The 21,916-nt window shown below is 39.4% G+C and overlaps 1 protein-coding gene across 5 annotated transcripts in view; it reads right to left on the bottom strand.

Annotated features, from left to right (window-relative positions):
* The window catches only part of LOC126360585 (collagen alpha chain CG42342-like), a 1,334,941-nt gene that overhangs the window by 53,367 nt on the left and 1,259,658 nt on the right, over positions 1-21,916 (bottom strand). For all 5 annotated transcript variants that reach the window (XM_050007726.1, XM_050007725.1, XM_050007724.1 and 2 more), the window contains 2 exons: positions 8,402-8,536; positions 2,011-2,188 (listed from right to left, as the gene is read on the bottom strand). In XM_050007726.1, coding sequence (XP_049863683.1) covers positions 2,018-2,188; positions 8,402-8,536 — 306 coding nt within the window. In that variant the 3' untranslated portion in view covers positions 2,011-2,017. The remainder of the gene's footprint in view (positions 1-2,010; positions 2,189-8,401; positions 8,537-21,916) is intronic.

Genomic DNA, 21,916 nt, shown 5'->3' on the forward strand with positions numbered 1-21,916 from the left:
TAGATTTTATCATACTGTTCACTGATGAAATTATATTTGTCAACTGTAGACGTGTAGATTTGCTCAATATGCATTACTGGGCAGTATAGTTGAAATTCAGCAACAGTAAAGCATGCACGTGTGGTGTATAATTCTTAATGACTTTGCCATTGGGCTGCAGTTTATTGAAAAGACAGTAACTGTCTGCATTTGTGCTGATTTCCTCAAAGACTTCTTGCCAGAATTTCTTGGAGATGCACCCTCTTTTATACAAAAGAATATCTGTGTGCAGCATTGCCCTGCACATTTTGTTTTAGCACCAATGCAACTACTGAATAAAATGTATTTAAGCAATTACTGAATAAAACATACTTAAAGAAATTATATGATAAGGCAATGACTTTATTTAACTTGAGTCCTCTCCTGATTTCATCCCACTTTATATTTAAATAACTATAAAAACACAGTGTACTAAATAGCACATATGTCACTCCACAATTTGAAGAATTATATTCTGGAGGTTTGCAGTTAGCAGTTAAAGTTAAGCAGAAACTTAACAGTGTGTTCTTTGCTTTGTACATACTCATGTACAGATACTCAATCAATATCTATGAAAATCATAATAAGTATTTAATCTGATGATACATTCTTTGTTCTGCTTTCCAAATGTTTTGTACGTTTATGAAGCTGCTTTTTTACTCTTCTTTTTATTTAGATACTGTTTATGTCTTGTTTTATCATAACCATAAAATTTGACCAAAAATAACATTCTATAAAAATTACTGTACTGGCAAAAAATCTATTTAGAGATCAAAACTCATAGCAGTTGAAATGACAGTCCCCTCATGAAACTGAAGCATGAAACAGGAGCATGAAACAGGAGCATGAAACTCGAGCATTAATGGCAACTGGAACATTAATAGCATTGTCATGATAATTCATAATATTTAATTTTTTTAAATAAATGGGATCCCATTTTACTTATAAATGAAAGAGATGTTTGGTTTTAGTAAATGCACAAAAAATTCAGTTTCTCCAAATCATAGTTCAATGATTTACTTCACTATGACTATAAACCGTCCACTGACATGTAGCTGTAGCACACCACCACATCTTGCATAAGCAAATGGAAAAGTTCATGGAAATAGGAGCAACATATGGAGTATGAATCAGCCCTGGGAAAGGCAAAAGAAAATGGTGATTTGAGTTACATATATATTTACTGAATGATGATTTGAGCTAAATATATATTTACTGAAAACTTTTACATCATATTATAAGATATGTAACAGGTTTCAGGTGTTTCTTCACATTATCAAGTGGCTTTGTGGATTTAAAATAATGGCAATGTGCCTGTGAAAGGATTAGGTAATGCTGCATTATTGTCATTGTTTTCTTTTCAACAGCTTTTGGGGTTGTTGTTGGTTCACAGATATTGTAGACAAAACTTACAATGCAGGTTTTTATGTCATGTTTTGCAGTACCACTGCTATTTTCACAAAATAAACTTCTATACATCCTTTTTAGTAACCAGTGTGATACAGGACACAATGTCTGACCCTATTAAATTTAATCCCATCTCCACCATCCCTAAGTGCAGTGGCAGTGTACTCAGATCTGCTCAGTGATGTTAACACCTTCAGTGGAGTAGAAACAGCATTGCACTATCTACCTTGGCACTTGTATTTAAAATATTACACATATACTTTTGCAAAACTTTTACTGCAGTTATTACCAAATATTATGTCACCAAACTCCTCTTTTCAAGAGGTTTTAAATGCAGTAAAAATGCTTTGAAAAATGATAGTTTCTTGAAAAATGCAGTAGATAAAAATATACAAGCATTAGAAGTACAGTTAATTAGTTGCCCATTTACCTAGCACGATTTTCTGGGAACTTTGTTTTGATGTATTTAATACAAGGTAGGAAATCTTTAAAAACTTTCTAACTTATGTAAGAAGAAATTTCCATAATTTTTGTCATTTGCACATAGATATACACTCTTTCCCAGCTATCACAAAATAGACTTACCCATGTGTTAATGTCGGTATCTGGAGGGCTGATTGTTGTAGTTACCATTACCATGCTCCTCATATTCATCATAATCTTCTTCTCCTTCACCAGGATCCCCATAATCACTCTCAGCAGGCTCTGCTGTTACTGCAGGAAGATGTGGTGTTGAAGGAGGTGTAACATGTTGTGCATAATCCTGAGAATCCCATAAAGCAAAGTCAGATATGGTTAACTATAGGCACAGTCAACATGAAGTGGAAAACTATATTCCTTGCACACAAGTAAGAGACATAGAATTCTTTGATTTAACTTAAGTGTTTGGTTGTGGTGATCATAAAATATCACTGCAGTAGTTGGACCATTGTGAAATAAGAGGAGCTGTTCACAACTAGATCCTCTTGTATTTTAAGAACAAACAGCAAATGTAATTCTCCATGGTAATGAGAATGACTGTGATGTAGTGTCTCATTGTGGCATGGTTGAATGTGTGTTTGAGTTTGTATTTGTGTTGTCACAGGGATCGTACTGGGACCATACTGTTTACTATAAATAAATTGTATGCCTTCTGATATAACAGGCAATTCTAGAATATTCCTGTTTCTCTATGACACTAGCTTAGTAGTGAAGGATGTGGAGTGCAACATAGGCAATGTATCAATTTACCACAGTTCTAGTCATACGTTCATGGATTATAGAAAATAAATGGATGCAAAATTACAGTAAGATTCAGTTTTTACAGTTTTTAACACACACTCCAACTAAGACTGACATTCTGAGTACACGGAATGGGCATTTGTTTAGCAAGTCTGAACAGTCATGTTATTAGGTGTTCAGGTAGACAGGAAGCTGCTGTGGTAAGTGCACATTCAGGATCTTGTTAAAAAACTGCTATATTTACCATTAGAAAAGTATCTGCAATAACTGATAGTCCAACATGAAAATTAGTCTACTTCACTTATTTTATTTTGCATATGACACACGGCATTATCTTCTGTGATAACACTTCTCATGCACAAAGGATATTTTTGGTTCAGAAACTGGCAGTTTGAGTAATTTTTTGTGTAAGGTCACCAGCTTCTTGTCAACCCCTGTTCAGAAGTCTCGAAATTCTTCTATTGGCCTCTCAATACATACTCTACTGGAAATGGAAAAAAGAACACATTGATATCAGTGTGTCAGACCCACCATACTTGCTCCAGACACTGTGAGAGGGCTGTACAAGCAATGATCACACGCACGGCACAGCGGACACACCAGGAACCGCGGTGTTGGCCGTCGAATGGCGCTAGCTGCGCAGCATTTGTGCACCGCCGCCGTCAGTGTCAGCCAGTTTGCCATGGCATACAGAGCTCCATCACAGTCTTTAACACTGGTAGCATGCCACGACAGCATGGACGTGAACTGTATGTGCAGTTGACGGACTTTGAGCGAGGGCGTATAGTGGGCATGCAGGAGCCCGGGTGGACGTACCGCCGAATTGCTCAACACGTGGGGCGTGAGGTCTCCACAGTACATCGATGTTGTCGCCAGTGGTCGGCAGAAGGTGCACGTGCCCATCGACCTGGGACCGGACCACAGCGATGCACAGATGCACGCCAAGACTGCAGGATCCTACACAGTGCTGTAGGGGACCGCACCGCCACTTCCCAGCAAATTAGGGACACTGTTGCTCCTGGGGTATCGGCGAGGACCATTCGCAACCGTCTCCATGAAGCTGGCTACGGTCCCGCACACTTTTAGGCCATCATCTGCTCATGCCCCAACATCGTGCAGCCCGCCTCCAGTGGTGTCGCGATAGGCGTGAATGAAGGGACGAATGGAGACGTGTCGTCTTCAGCAATGAGAGTCGCTTCTGCCTTGGTGCCAATGATGGTCGTATGCCTGTTTGGCGCCGTGCAGGTGAGCGCCACAATCAGGACTGCATACGACCAAGGCACACAGGGCCAACACCCGGCATCATGGTGTGGGGAGCGATCTTCTACACTGGCCGTACACCTCTGGTGATCGTCGAGGGGCACTGAATAGTGCACGGTACATCCAAACCGTCATCGAACCCATCGTTCTACCATTCCTAGACCGGCAAGGGAACTTGCTGTTCCAACAGGACAATGCACGTCCGCATGTATCCCGTGCCACACAACGTGCTCTAGAAGGTGTAAGTCAACTACCCTGGCCAGCAAGATCTCCGGATCTGTCCCCCATTGAGCATGTTTGGGACTGGATGAAGCGTCATCTCATGCGGTCTGCACGCCCAGCACGAACGCTGGTCCAACTGAGGCGCCAGGTGGAAATGGCATGGCAAGCCATTCCACAGGACTACATCCAGCATCTCTACGATCGTCTCCATGGGAGAATAGCAGCCTGCATTGCTGCGAAAGGTGGATATACACTGTACTAGTGCCGACATTGTGCATGCTCTGTTGCCTGTGTCTATGTGCCTGTGGTTCTGTCAGTGTGATCATGTGATGTATCTGACCCCAGGAATGTGTCAATAAAGTTTCCCCTTCCTGGGACAGTGAATTCACGGTGTTCTTATTTCAATTTCCAGGAGTGTATTTTCTTTAATGACATTTGTTGTTAAGAGTAAGAGCTTATTCCAAGAATTGTCAGTTTTTATTCATTTAATACTAGGCAGAAATCCAATTTACATTAGGATTGCAACTCCTTGATTCTTGTGCAGAAGTGGGGAAGTATTCCGCTGTATCCATTTTCAGTAAGCTACCACAAGAATCAAAAAGATCTGAGCAGTAATCCACACACTTTTTTAAGTCTAAACTAAATAATTCCCTTATGGCTCACTCCTTCTATTCTTTTGGGGGCTTCCTCAAAATAATAATAATAATAATAATTAGCAATTCCAGTGTTATATTGTTGATTCTAGTATATACCCAGCAGTTTTTATATCCTGACTCATTCCCTGACCATGGAAATTTGCTCCTCAGTTTGGGCCTGGGGAACTAGATATATAAAAATGTATTTAAAAATATAAGTAAGTCATAGGAAAATTCAATAAATTGGCCACAGTGAATTACATATGTGAAAATGTGTGAAAATATGATGCAACTGAATTCACATTTTACAATGAATGTGGAATAAGCTTATTGAAAGTGAAAATTAGTAGCCATGCATGAATAGAGAAATTAGAGTATTTTGTAAATTGAAAAAGAAACATTATCTACTAGCAAGAGGAAGAAAATATCCAGTTGTAGGTGTGCTCAGAAAAATTACACTATTATCTCAAGAAAAGATGCGTGAAATGGTAGGCCTGACTCAATTCATTCTGTATTATTCATCGAGATAACGCTGACAGGGAGCAACATTACAGGTATAAAAATCCATATAAAGGAACTCCACAAAAGAAAACTTATTTGTGTTTGATAATAAGCTAAATGGGACAAAATGGCCTTTCCATCACTAACCTTAAGTAACAAAAATTTTGAAAAATTTTTGAATAGATTTATAGATGCCTTCAACAAGACAAATCAGCCTCAAACAACATGCAAAAAAGTGACAAATAAATTAAAGTGCATCACTATGGTCATAGAAATTTATGGTTTAGGGAAAAGGTAGCTTCACAGAAATAATAGAAATGCTGAAAGCTGTAAAACTATTGCCAAATAGGAAGAAAGTCTTTAAGCACAAGAGTAAGACAAAGGGCATGGGATCAGTCATTAAATAATTCACGTTTTCTTAACTCTGGAGAGCTAATAGGTGATAGAAAGAAACTTCCACATGGGAAAAATATATTAAAAACAAAGATTCCAAGACTTACCAAGCGGGAAAGCGCCGGCAGACAGGCACATAAACAAAACACACAAACACACACACACAATTGCTAGCTTTCGCAACCGATGGTTGCTTCTTTAGGAAGGAGAGGGAAAGACGAAAGGATGTAGGTTTTAAGGGAGAGGGTAAGGAGTCATTCCAATCCCGGGAGCGGAAAGACTTCCCTTAGGGGAAAAAAAGGACAGATGTACACTCGCACACACACACACACACACACATGTCCATCCGCACATACACAGACACAAGCATACATGTCTGCTTGTGTCTGTGTATGTGCGATGTACACCTGTCCTTTTTTCCCCCTAAGGGAAGTCTTTCCGCTCCCAGGATTGTAATGACTCCTTACCCTCTCCCTTAAAACCCACATCCTTTCGTCTTTCCCTCTCCTTCCTGAAGAAGCAACCATCAGTTACGAAAGCTAGTAATTCTGTGTGTGTATTTTGTTCATTGTGCCTGTCTGCTGGCGCTTTCCCGCTTGGTAAGTCTTGGAATCTTTGTTTTTAATATATTTTTCCCATGTGGAAGTTTCTATATAATGATGATATAAATAAAATAGAAAGAAACTTCCACATGGGAAAAATATATTAAAAACAAAGATTCCAAGACTTACCAAGCGGGAAAGTGCCGGCAGACAGGCACATGAACAAAACACACAAACACACACACAGAATTACAAGCTTTCGCAACTGGCAGTTGCTTCGTCAGGAAAGAGGGAAGGAGAGGGAAAAATGAAAGGATGTGGGTTTTAAGGGAGAGGGTAAGGAGTCATTCCAATCCCGGGAGCGGAAAGACTTCCCTTAGGGAATGACTCCTTACCCTCTCCCTTAAAACCCACATCCTTTCATTTTTCCCTCTCCTTCCTTCTTTCCTGACGAAGCAACTGCCAGTTGCGAAAGCTCGTAATTCTGTGTGGCCTTTAAATATGTCTGCTTGTGTCTGTGTATGTGCGGATGGATATGTGTGTGTGTGTGTGTGTGTGTGTGTGCGCGAGTGTACACCTGTCCTTTTTTCCCCCTAAGGGAAGTCTTTCCGCTCCCGGGATTGGAATAACTCCTTACCCTCTCCCTTAAAACCCACATCCTTTCGTCTTTCCCTCTCCTTCCTGAAGAAGCAACCATTGGTTGCGAGAGCTAGTAATTCTGTGAGTGTGTTTGTGTGTTTTGTTCATGTGCCTGTCTGCCGGCGCTTTCCCGCTTGGTAAGTCATATATATATATATATATATATATATATATATATATATATATATATATATATATATATATATAAAACAAAGATTATAAGACTTACCAAGCGGGAAAGCGCCGGCAGACAGGCACAATGAACAAAACACACAAACACACACACAAAATTACTAGCTTTCGCAACTGATGGTTGATTCTTCAGGAAAGAGGGAAGGAGAGGGAAAGATGAAAGGATGTGGGTTTTAAGGGAGAGGGTAAGGAGTCATTCCAATCCCAGGAGTGGAGAGACTTACCTTAGGGGGAAAAAAGGATAGGTATACACTCGCACACACACACATATCCATCTGCACATACACAGACGCAAGCAGACATTTGTAAAGGCAAAGTGTTTGAGCAGAGATGTCAGTCGAGGCGGAAGTACAGAGACAAAGAAGTTGTTGAAAGACAGGTGAGGTATGAGTGGCGGCAACTTGAAATTAGCGGAGGTTGGGGCCTGGCGGATATCGAGAAGAGAGGATATACTGAAGGGCTAGTTCCCATCTCCGGGACTGCATCAGCTTTCAGACAACACCACATACAAAGTCTTCCAAGGTAATCCCATTCCTGATGTCTAGGCGGAGCTTCAAGGAATTCTCAGGATCTTAGGCCCCCTACAAAACCTTTCACCGCTTTTGTTATATATATATATATATATATATTAAATAATTCGCTTTTTTCATCATGTGTGTACCCCTTTTTTTTTTACTCGATGCCCGAAATATTTTCTCTTCAAACTTAAACAAATGACAATGAAAAATACTTGTTGATTGTGAATGACTATTGATGAACATTTCATTCAGTTCAATAGAATTAATATCTTGTTATATGGCTCATGCCACATTTGTTGATCACTATATCACATATAAATGTAACTGTGATGCTTGAATTTGTAATATGTCACCTTTAAAATACTTATCCTGACATAATAGTATAATTTTTACTGAGCTCACCTACAACTGGATGTTTTCTTCCTCTTGTTAGTAGATAATGTTTCTTTCTCAATTTACAAAATGCTCTACTTTCTCTATTCATCCATGGCTACTTACTTTCACTTTCAATTAGTATATTCCATATTTATCTTAAAATGTGAATTCAGTTACATCAAATGTGTACATCACATTTAATATTTCATTCTAATTCCATGTAAATGTCATCCTAACCTTACTCTTGTACATTTTTTTAAATTATCTGACATAGTGTTGTTCATTTTCATTGTTGGTTTGTATGGAGGTTTTTCTGAGTAATAAATTCATGTGTTGTTTATATTACAAGATGACCGTGGCATTCATGCCTATATGTATTAGAGGTAGAGGAAATGCAATTATGTCTAAAAATACAGATTTCATTCATTTGTGTTAGTGTCAAATCATGCATGTTTTTAGAAAATTATGGTTTCCATACCTTTGGAGGTCTCCACCCACATCCCGGAAGCGGAAGCCCATCGGGCCCAAGTGGACATGGAGCATCAAGGCCAGGCACTCCTTGATCTCCTTTATCACCCTTGTCTCCCTTGCGACCACGCTTCCCTACTGGACCCTAGAAACACAAATACAAAAACTTTATTCACCTTTAAGCATCTTTATATGCAATTAGTATCAGTCAAATTAAATAAAATAATAATAATAATAATAATAAAAACATACACAAAAGTCATGAAGTACAAGATAACAATATGAGACAGATACAGAGCATAGTTAAGCAAATGAGAGTAAGCATAAATACTTATATTATAGAGCAGTTACAAAATAAATGTGCTACACATATGTAAGTGAATGACAAACACAATAAATAATTAAACAGATAAATTGAAATAAGCATATGAGACAGTGGTAAAATAGTTATATGGTTATACAAAAAGTCTGTTGTTTATTTATTGTTCATTCTCATAAGAAATTTGGGTCGTTTGTCACACACTCAAGGACCCTTGAGCAGAGTAAATTCTCTTACTTTCCATACATTTCACAAGACCTGTTTTAAATTTATTTACTGGCATTGTAGTGGCATTTTCAGGTAATTTGTTGAAGTATGTAAAACCAAGGTATTTGTATCTGTTATGGGTCTTTGCCAGCCTACCATATGGCACATTAAAAATTGTATGTCCACTTCTTGTGTTACGTCCCTGTTCATCCATTGTGGATACAGGACAGTGGCTGGTCAAATATTTACCAAGAAAAAGTCACCAAACATGAACTGACCTGCTTCCATCAAATTTACTTTGTTTCTCTTTCACAAAGACAAGACACTCATAAATATATGGGCTAGTTATGGTCATTATATTTAGCTGCTTGAAATAATATCTACATGATCCAAGTAGTCTAAGTGTTGCAATGCACCTTATAGCTTTCCTTTGTAATTGAAAACTTATTCTAGTCTATAGAATTACCTTGTGGGCATGCTATGAGATGTTAACATTATTGATTATCAACTGTGGTCTTGTGCAGGCAATCTTTGAAACTGTGAATGAGGTTTCAATAATTCTATGGTTGACTCGTGCATGGATGTGGTCTTATATTGTGGTTATTTTTGTAATAAAGAGAGTGCTATCTCATACAGGTACATGTTATCTGTCACTCTGATCATATACCTGGGTAGGACTCAACATTGGTGTCCCACAAAGACCATATACTAATTTACTTTTATCCTAATTCAGATATTAACAATCAGCAATGAAGTCTTTGTGTAACTGATGTGCACTCCAGTTCACAAGAGAAAACAACTATTTCAGTGTCAGAGTGTGCAGTGTTTCACAATTGACTATTCAGAAACCCACATTCATCAAACATGAAAGTGGCACTCATCAGAGCAGTGCTCCAACATTGGATAATAATGTCAAAATGTTTGCTGTGTGACTTCATTGTCACTCCTGATTTGCATGAAAATCTTGTATGTTCTGAGCCACAACAATCTGATCAATCAGATTCAAGATTGTTTGCTTAGCCTGATGTGTCTTTCATGCCATGTTTGAAATCATTCAACCCATTGCTGGTGCAGCTGGATGTGCAGACTTCTGATGTTCCTAATGTGCTCTCCTCTGGACTTCAAACAGATATGACACATTCATCTTTTATACCCCCACACATGTCATCCTGGTGATCAGCATGACTACCCACTGATGTCACCTCCACATGCCTTAATGCACTTCCTAAACTACCACCATTTTGCCCAGACCGAACTACTGTATGGTTCACAATAGCCAAAACCATCCTTACCACTTATAATGTCTCCAATGATGGTGCTAAATTTGTTATGCTGCTCAAACAATCAGGAGAGCACGCTGATGTGATAAATGACATTATCTTGCAACCCCCACAGATAACAAGTGCATTGCAACAAAATCATCTCTTCTTGAACACCTGTCATGGGCACTGGGAGAAGGCACTGGGAAAATAGCTACAGCAAATGATTTATAATGAACAATTGGGGAACAGGACTCAGTCAAAGCTCTGGTGTAGATTATGTACACTAGTTAATTATCAACTGTTGCTGGACCTCATGGGTGGTCAAACTTCTGCCTTAAGAGCACCACGATTTCCCATGAAAATACATCATTGAATAACAGGCTCAAATTAGCTGACAGAATCTGCAGGACACTCCAACACTGACAATGTGTCACTACCATCGATAATAACACCATTGCACAAAGATTGCACAACAAGTTTTGACCTGCCCACCGTCTCAATGCAGCTGAGTCCAACTGACCCTGATCAGTCTCTGCCCACTGTCGCATCACAGCCCCAGCCATAGACAGTGAACTTCATGCAAACACAACAAATTACCAATCACCTGGTACCTGTGCCCCTCACGCTGCCACAACTTTGTGAGACCAACTTTGCTGGTTTCAAACACAGTTTGGCGCTGGTTTCAAACATAGTTTGGCAACACTGCACATAACTGTTGCCCACTTTACGACTAATTAAAGGAGTCACACAGTCTGCAGTAGGCACACCAGACTGAGGAGACTATTCAAGTTGTTTCATCTAACACTGCAGTAATGAATTATCTCCCATGACTTCAGACATTACATCCTCAATCACTCACTCCAACAATATTATGTCATCAATTCTGACTCTGGAGTGAGTACTGCATCTCTGGCCCATCCTCTTAAACCACGCTGCAGTTCCGTTACACAGCTCCATGTGGCAAACGACTCTGCAGTCACCATCTACAGCTATCAGCACTACATACTGAATCTGGATCTTGAGGATGTGATCACATGGCACTTCCTCATCATGGATGTCAGTCAACGTGTACTCTGCACTGATTTTCTTCATCATGTGTGACTAGGTACAGTGATGCTATGAGGTTGCAGACACTCAGTTGCTAGTGTCATTGGCAATGCCTTTCCCACAATACAGCACACTCTTGCCACATTTCCCTCAGCCAACTCACAGTGTTGCAGTTCTATGAATGATCCCTGTCATTGTCAACAAAACTGCATCACGTCACTCATCAGAATTTGACAATTCCAACTACTCCAGTGCGAGACATAACCAGATTCCCTATGCCTAGAGCAGAAAAATGACACCATACAATGAGCAATCCACAAGATGTTGAAGGGACTCAATACAACAGGGTGCAATCTACAAATTTATCAGACAATCTCAAAGTGGTCTAGATACAGCACTTGGCAACCACTGAAGAAGTGCCTGTGTCAGCACAGACTTCACTCATCAATATGGTCAGTAAGGCATATTCTGCTCATGTGCTTCCCACTGAAACTTCTTGCTTTCCTGCAACCTCAGTCTCTCTGTGAGTGTTGTTTACACAGTGCACTATCAGAAACCAAATTGTACACAAGATTATCATCATGCCAGGCCCTCTCTTCTACCACAGACTTCTGGACAACCTTTGTGCCACTAAGGCATGAATTCTTAAAACATGATGTCAGAAGACCTTTAGACAGCTAATGGGCTTCACCAATTAAGTTAATAGCCAGGAAACATGGGACTGTACATTTATGTGGAGACTACAGGGCTCTTAATGCTTGTACAGTAATTGAGAGTTACTCAACAACAAACATTCAGGATTTCACCAATTTTCTCATGGGTGCTTCTGTTTTCAGTGTTACTGACTGTAAGTAAGCTTACCTGCACATATCAATGAGTGCAGAAGACATGAACAAGACAGCAACTATCATGCCTTTCAGCTTTTCTGAGTTCCTGTTTATGGCATTCAACCTCAAAAACATGGCTGAAATCTGACAATGATGTATTGATGAGATTTCATTTAAGCTCCCTTTCTGTTATGCATTCCTTGATGCATCCTCATTTTTCCGCAGGCAAGGACATACATGTATTACAACTTGAGCAAGTTTTTGATGACAAGCTGATAATGATGTTATGATTAACAAAGAAAAATGCCAACTTTGGCAAACTGAAGTCATCTTTCTCAGACATGTCGTCAATGCCACTGACATTTGTCCTATGCCACAGCAAACTCATCAGCTGCCACCACCACAGGACCTACAAAAGTTACGTCGATTCCTACGGATGATTAATTTCTATCGCTGTCACCTTCCACAGGCCACAGTCCCACTCTCAGAGATTCTCAAGTGCAAAAATACTATTAGTAAACATAAGCTGGCAAGACTCCCTCACATAAAACATATCTTTGATCAGCTTAAAGACAGCCTTGGACATGTCGCAGCTTTGGCTCACCCACTTCCTCTCATTCAACCCACTATTACATCCGACATGACTGCTTTCACTGTTGGGGCAGTATTACTTGAGAGAATGGTAGGTTTGACATGACCATTTCAATTTTACTCATGTAAACTAATAGCTTCATAGAGTAAGTGGTCTATCTATGTCCATGAACTTCTTGTAACAATATTACAAAAGGATGGTTGCTAAGCATCATATAGCAGAGATGATGAGTCACAGATATACACAAAAAAGACTGTCACACAATAAGCTTTCAGACAACAAGATCTTTGTCAAAAACAGACCACACACACACACACACACACACACACACACACACACACACACACACACACATGACCACAGTGGACTGTGCTCATCAGTATGTGAGATGTGAGTTCCATGTGTGTGTGTGTGTGTGTGTGTGTGTTTGTGTGTGTCATTTTGTTGTGCCTATCAGAGACTCCACATCACTGCTATGTGTTGAGTAGCAACTATAATTTTCATAGTATTGTTTTATTCCATCCTGGATTTTTCACGAATTTCTTGTGATTTATGAAGCAGTACACCAGTTAAAAGATGATGTGAAAAGCAGACCACTAGTCATTTACATGAACCACTGACTGCTGGCAGACTCAATCTGAAATCTGTCAAAAGACATGTGACCCTTGCATTCCCACCACCTGGATTCTACTGCACAGTTTATGACCCATGAAGGGTGTGGACAATGTTGTTGCAGATTGTCTCTCATGGATCAATGTCACCCCTACACAAATCAACTATGGTAAGTTCACAGAGGCACCTGGTCCAAGACCAGGACCATCCCACTACTAGTCTCAAACTTAAACATGTCCTGATACCATTTATGACTAGACAGATATTGTGTGACGTGTCACAAAATTGAACTCACCCAATCATCTGTCAGCTGCTTCAGAAGATTATCTTCAGACAGTTTGACAAACTGCCACATCCCAGTATGTGCCCCAATGACATGCCTTGTTATGTAGCTGAACATTAAGGAAGATTGCAAAAAGTGGACTTGGTGCATATGCCTTTTCAATGGAGTAATGTGGTTGTATCATATACAACCACCTCTTGGTTCGAGATTCCACAGGGATGATTCCAACATGTGCATCTCCAACTGGCAGGACCTCTCTCCTTGAGTCCAAAGGTCATTGATACATTCTTCCTATCATCAAGCACGTACCATGGTGAGCACAGGCTATACCTCTCTGGGACATCACTGCATATTCAACTGCCAGGCTTTCATTGATGCATGGATTTATGGGTTTTGATACTTTGTGTCTATAACCACTGATCAAGGTCGGCAATTCAAATTGGACCGGTTCAGCAAACTATGCAATCTTTGCAGCACTCATCAATATCAGACATCTGCCTACCATCCACAGAACAATGGGGTTGTTGAACACTGGCACTGTACCTTGAAAATGACACACATGTGCTATGGAGGCCAACTGACGTTAGGTGTTGCTAGTGTACACTCAGCACACAAACATGACTTGGGGGCTTCTTTGGCAGAAATCCTGTGTTGTGAAATGTTCTCCTTAGCAGCTGTTTTTGCACATAAACAACCACTTGTCACAGCCACAGATCTACCTGTCCTTGTCGCACATATTAAGTGTCATATGACATGCTTCCACATCTCTCCCCCACAGCTGCACAGTGTACCAAAAATCTTCAAACATGAAGTGCTGGCCAGTTGTGATTTCATTATACTCCACGATGACACAATCTGGTCAGTTTTTCAGTCACTGCACATGGGACTGCACAAGGAACTTAAATGAGGCACCCTTTTGAGATACTACTGAGCAGCAAGCCTACAACAGGCCACTTGGATCCTGCATGAGGACTTATCCACTGATGATGCACTGCTTCCTTTATTCCAGTCAACTCCAATCCCTGCCCCTTAACTGGGCAGGCCAACAGCACACACCATTGCTGCCAGTTATTTCTTGGTATACCTCTATGTGCAAAACTTTCTGCCTGATCTCCTGAATGTCAAATTAGTTGAAAATTATCTGGTTGTCAAAGGACAACAACTGTAGTGGTGTGCTAAGGATGGCTTCATTGCCTTTCATTTCACATGTACTTATGACCTGCCAAATGTTGTGGACTCAGCCACTATTATGCCACGACTATCACCAGATGGCTACCTCATTATTATAGCACCCAGAATATCACATCTGCTCAGATTCTTTTCTGACAATTCTGATGCTTAGACCCCACAAGGAAACCTTGCATACTTCACTCCAATGACCATTGACTACAACCACGTCTGCTGCGGCTAAACTGATAACCTCCAGTACATCTTCAGGACTATCACCTCTTTGTAATGACAAGGAAAACACTCTGACTTATGGCCACCTGATACCAATACAGCTTTGACTAATATCTGCTATGAAGCACACATATGTGATACTGTCTGAGTGCTCCACTACAATGGTGGTCAAGGGGTGGGAGTGGGGTAGGGGTAGAGGAGGGAGGGAGGCTCTGTGTGGATGCCAAGTGAAATACTAACCTTGCTATCAACTGTGGTATTGTGCAGGTGATCTTTGGAACTGGGAACGTGCTTTAGTTGGTTCTGTCACTGTCTCGTGTGTAGACATGGTCTTGTATTGCAATTATTTGAAAAATAAAGAGAGTGTTATTTCATACTGGGACATATTATATGTACCCCCGATCCTATCGTGAGGTAGGATTCTACAACCCTCTACTAGTATCACATCATTAAGGTGGGACTGGAAGAATATAAAATATGCCTAAAACTGAAGTTCTTTACTGACACAGCCCCTCAGCATGTACAGAAGACAAGTCACATGGACTAGTCTGCCACATAATTTCCCTGTGTGGGTATGCAAACTAATCTTTTAGTCTATGTGAAATTCTAGTAGTTTGACTATTTTCTCATCACAACTAGGAGCATTCAGACTGAATGCAATGTCTTCAGTTTTGCTGTAATTTTTTCCATGCTTTTGTCTCAAACCAGGTAGTGTATCTCTTTATCACTTGTGCTATGTTGTGTCACACATTTTCAAGGATGGTATCACATGTTAAGAGTATTGTGCCATCTGCATATTATAGCATTACATCACATGGTACAACTGTGGGTAAATGATTCACTTAAATAATGAAAAGTAATGATTCATGAACAGATCACTGAGGTACACCCTTTATAACCAGAAGACATTCTGTCTATTGTTTATTTATCTTAACTAACTGTTTTCTGTTGTCCAAGAAAGGCTTCATTAAGCACAGAGCAATCTCACTCATTTCACAGAGGTAGAATTTTTTTTTTTATTATTAGAATCTTGTGGGAGACCAAATCAAATGCTTCCCTGGGGTGCAATAGTCTAGCACAGATAATCTTTTCATTTCCAAAATAATTGTATATTTTAGTTGGATATATTTTAGTTGGGTCTGAAACCATACTGTGAAGAAATAAGTACTCTGATTCAAAATATTGACTCACCTGTGTATGTCTGTGGTATTCTACTATTTTTGATATTATAGGTGTATGTGATATAGGTCAACAGTTATCTGGAGATGTTATATCTCATTTCTTGTATGCTGGTGTAACTACAGTTGTTATCAAACATGGAAGATAATTTCTTTCTTTTAAGATTTATTTTAGTCACTGGCATTACAGTTTGATTTCTGATAGATTTAATAATGTAGTTTGAGAGGCCACAGTAATCCACTGCTCTATTTGCTGTTGATTCCCTGACCACCTCTGTTCCACAATTCCACTGAAAGCTGGAAGTTTACTGTTAATTCCTGGCAGTAGTGTCTCTGTTTTACTCACATCCTCCACACAGCATAATATCCTTAAATTTCCAGCACAATATTGTTACAACACTTGCACATTTTGATATGGATGTATAGAAACAGCAGAAAAAGTAATTCATTAGGCTGCTCAGTGACATTAATGGTTTATATTGTCTTACTCAAACATTTCAAAAGTTCAGAATTATTAACATAGCATAAAAAAACAACTTTAGAATACTTGTAAGCTGTGCCTGAAATTAAATGCAGTGCATTTTTCATTTCAGTTGTCGTAGTTCATTTTTACAAGTATATTACTACATGCTGTCCAGAATGATATAACTTCTGTGACAGTCTGTTGTAAAGGTCTACTTCAAATTAATAGTAGAAACTCAGCCTCCTTAAATCACTGATTGCTAAAACTCAGCCTAAGAAACTATGCAGCAATTTCTTTCCTCTCATTTTTCAGCCATTTCCATTCAAATTTTTATCACACATTTGTAGTTCATTCTTGAGGCTATTTCATATATTTTTCCCACACTGATGCAGTAAATGATCATATATGCTCCATTAAATATTGTCATATGACAGAAATGTATGTACGAATTCTTCCTCCATACTGTTTGACAGCATTCGTGCACCATTTGGAAAGATTTTCACCAATCATCTTTTTAATGTATCTTACATATTTCTTTATATTAAAAACAAAGATTCCAAGACTTACCAAGCGGGAAAGCGCCGGCAGACAGGCACATGAACAAAACACACAAACACACACACAGAATTACGAGCTTTCGCAACTGGCAGTTGCTTCATCAGGAAAGAGGGAAGGAGAGGGAAAAATGAAAGGATGTGGGTTTTAAGGGAGAGGGTAAGGAGTCATTCCAATCTCGGGAGCGGAAAGACTTCCCTTAGGGGAAAAAAAAGGACAGGTGTACACTCGCACACACACACACACACACACACACACACACACACATATCCATCCGCACATACACAGACACAAGCAGACATTGAAATATGTCTGCTTGTGTCTGTGTATGTGCGGATGGATATGTGTGTGTGTGTGTGTGTGTGTGCGAGTGTACACCTGTCCTTTTTTTTCCCCTAAGGGAAGTCTTTCCGCTCCCGAGATTGGAATGACTCCTTACCCTCTCCCTTAAAACCCACATCCTTTCATTTTTCCCTCTCCTTCCCTCTTTCCTGACGAAGCAACTGCCAGTTGCGAAAGCTCGTAATTCTGTGTGTGTGTTTGTGTGTTTTGTTCATGTGCCTGTCTGCCGGCGCTTTCCCGCTTGGTAAGTCTTGGAATCTTTGTTTTTAATATATTTTTCCCATGTGGAAGTTTCTTTCTGTTTTATTTACATATTTCTTTGTTATATTTATTTCCTGTGATTATTTTCAATGCTTATTCTCCTTCTCAATAACAGTTAGTTCCACATTCACTTCCAACCTCCACCTCTAATGACCTTGATGTTGACAATACATTAACACTAATCTTCCTTCCTTCACTTTACTTTCAACCTGAGTACAGAAGCTTGCTCCATCAAGCAGTCCAGAACAGCTTTCCTATTATGGTGCCAACCTAGTTTCACATAATGTTTTTGAAATGTAACACAACCTACAGAATCTACTCTCCACCTCCCACCCTCTTCCATGGTCTGACAATTAAAACAGCTTTATTTTTCACACAGAGCTCCAAGTTTTGAGAGTCCACCAGTTCTTATTCCTCACAAACCTTGTGTTTCCTCCGCAAAAATTTGTACAATGATATCCTAATTATTTACACCTCTTCATCTGAGTTGAAACCCTTGCCTTCCAACAATTGGAGATCTATACCAATAACCACCTTGCTAAAACAAGTGATTTTCAGCTTCTACTGAACCATCTCACTAAACTACCTATCTATCATCTGTTTCAAAATAACATTCAAGAAACTCACTGAACCACATTGAAATCATTACTTCAATACATAGTTTTCATATCTTAGATGAATAGGTTATTTCATCTGCCATACGCTCAAGTACTTCTAGCCAACATCTTAGAGGACCTAAGTTAAAACAGATGAAAACACCGTTATTTTGTAAGGTTACAAACCCATGGTATCAGCTTTATAAATGTGGTAGACTGGCCAACATTTCATATTCCATGTCATTAAATTTACAAGTTGGTAATGGTCAATTTATAATTTTCAGAGTCTCCATAGTTGTGCCTTTTGCCAGGGTATGATATGTGTATAGTGAGCAACAAGTAGTGGAGCACATCTACAGTCCTCTGTCCAGGAGGGACCCTCTGAAAAATGATCATGGACTGTGCAATACCATAAGTGTTGTGAGTGACACCATTGACTGTCGGCAAAGTCAATTTTATCTGTTCTTTTAATAAAAGCCACTAGTCACTAATGAATATTCAGGATGAGCACTACTATACCATGTACATCTTGATTGTGAATAGATGATTTGATTGTAACCAACACCGCTGATGAACATTTTATAAAGAAGAAATATTTGTTTTATATGGGTATTGGTATCTTTCTGTCAAGTACCAGCATTTTACTGAATGTGGAGGAGTGACGCATAAGTGGTGGCAAAGAACTGAATGTGAGTCTAATGCTCAATACATGGTCATACAAGGCTGGATAGAAGAGACAGATAAGTCAAGAACACTAAAAGTACTGGACTTTTCCATACCCCTTGAACTACAACATGGATAATTTTTGACCTGCTCTAGGAAACCATCATTTTCTTGGTATTTGGATGATGTTTTGGGTATCATCAAATTAAGAATATGTTCATGTACAACATCAAAAATAAATTTTTAGAAATAAAATGTTTTTGTTTTTTTTATTTTAAATTTTACAGATGAAATTCCTCAGAATCTCATCAAACATCATTAAGACAAGTAAGTAAAACAATGTTACATGGTTTTTCTTCATGAAAAGTTTGAAAAAGAGTCATAACGTACTGTTTATATGAGTACTAATAGTATATTTACTTTTACAGACACACAGGGTTAGGACCATGTATTTCCAAAAGATTTTAAAATGCAGCATGCGACTACAATGCTTAGCGTGTTTTCTTGCTTATTGCACAGTCCAGGAAAAAAACATAAGAACAAATAATTTCACTCTACAATTATAAATATTTGGAAATTTTATGAAAAAGGAGTTGGCAGAAGCTGGGATGGGCTCATAGTTCTGACATTAGACAAGAGTTTTGGCTTGACAGCTTTTAAACATACACTTACTGCATTGAAACATATGCATGATGTTTTATTCCCCTTTAGTTCTTTGCAGGAAACCTGAATTTGACAATGCTTTCTACTTCTAGGTTGGCCAGCTCCAGTATCGAGTACTTGTAAGGGGAGACTGGCTCCTCTCTACAGTTTGCAGGGCCCAGCAAGATTATCTGCTGCTCTGAGGATAAAATATCACAGCAAAATCTTCTTAGAGGTAAGTAAATTACAAATTGAGTGACCATTGATCATGGCAAATCAATAAGCTTGTAAGAGACATGCATAGACCATCAGTGGTCACCAGCTCAGACACTGTAGAGTCTAATCATTTGGTCAACTATATTGATTCTACTCTTAGTTTCATTATAAAACATCACAGTTTCTGGAAGTTTGTTCTCACTGTTCTCATTGACCTGACTTCTAGTATGCATGTTACTCAGCATAAGGTCATTTGTTTTCTTTATCCATTGGTATACTGTGAAAAGATTATCGCCCATCTTGTACAATTGTGTTGCATATAGTGTGTCATCTTCACTTCATGCCACAAGAGAGACTTTCTTGAGTGATCTCTGAAGAGTGCCATTTAAACTCATTCCTCTTTGTTTCAGCTCATCTGCCAGTTTCATGGAGATGAAGAAGTTGTCAGTCATTGAGGAATGGCTGTGTCAACTTCATAACAACATGGTAACCAAGATCCTTGCTCAGATGATGAACTTCATCTTTGCCACAGGAAGGGATCCATTCAGAAAGTGGCACTTGTCAGCATTGCACAAAACCAGAATTTTATCCCATATTTATAAGTTTTGCTCGGCATGTACTGTATGAAAGGGAACCTGTACTTGTAAGGATACGGCTGCTCCTCAACAGCCATGCTTGTGCCTGGCTTGTACTGGGTAGTGAAATTGTCAGTAAATAGTATCTGAAGCAAGGCAAAATTTATCAGTTTCCTTGTGTTGTCACATTGAGCCAAACCTAAGATGACTGCCACATAGATATCAAGCATTGCACAACCTCTGAATTTCAATGTTAATACTAAACTGTTGAAATATACTACAGCATCTCATGAATAATGTTGGAGCACACCCAGAAACTATTTAGTGTCTGAAAAATGGTGTTATTGACATCAAATTGCATTCAACTGTGTATGGTTCAAAAAAATGACCCATGTGCTACTTCTGGTATAATAGGTCAATTTTTCATACTTCTTCATATGCTAGGGGGATGAACTTTTGATGAATATATTAAAAACAAAGATTCCAAGATTTACCATGCAGGAAAACGCCGGTAGACAGGCACAATAAAATAACACACAAACACACACACACACAATTATGAGCTTTCACAACCGGCGGTTGCTTCATCAGGAAAGAGGGAAGGAGACGGAAAGATGAAAGGATGTGGGTTTTAAGGGAGAGGGTAAGGAGCCATTCCAATCCCGGGAGCGGACAGACTTACCTTAGGGGGAAAAAAGGATAGGTATACACTCGCACACACACACACACACACACACACACACACACACACAACACACACACATATCCATCCATACATATACAGACACAAGCAGACATATTTAAATATGTTAAGAGCCCCCTCCCCCCAGTTTGGCCACACCCTCAACTTTGTTAAGGATGTTACAAATATAACTGTCAGAAACTTCGATACCAATTCAGCCTGGAAGTTGCTCTGTGTTTATTTCCTACCCAAGGTCTATCAAGAGAGTTGCCTAACCATGAGGCACTAGAGCATCCACTGGGCAGATTTGGTGTCAAAATTTCTAAAGTTACATTTATAATGTGCTCAACATAGCTGCATGGGTGGCATCATGGTTGTTGCTAAATGGAGGGGAGGGGAGGAGGGTGTCTTAGAGGGGCCCCTCTGCCATTTTACTGATGCACATGTTAATGTTGCACTGTTGCGTGTTTGTGCCACAGAAGGGCACAAAACAGAGAATCTGAAAAAGCATAAGAACACTTTGTTGCTTCTGATCACGTTCAAATTTTGTTTAATGGTTTTGAATGATCCCTAATGGTTCCAGCTTGTGCACAAGAGTAAAAATTGCAGTCACATTGCACTCCAAAGTACTGCTACCATGTTCAAATGGGAATGCAGTCCAACTATGTTGTTAGAGAAGGTTTGAAACATCCAAGGGTGTCAGCAGTGTCAAAATTTGTCTAGAACATCTTCCTGTTGCTCATCACACTGTGAAATGTGTGGGAATCAACACCCCAGGGAAAGGGGTAGTTTCACTGATGCC

The sequence above is a fragment of the Schistocerca gregaria genome, chromosome 1 (assembly GCF_023897955.1).
Source record: "Schistocerca gregaria isolate iqSchGreg1 chromosome 1, iqSchGreg1.2, whole genome shotgun sequence".
Taxonomy (NCBI): Eukaryota; Metazoa; Arthropoda; class Insecta; order Orthoptera; family Acrididae; genus Schistocerca; species Schistocerca gregaria.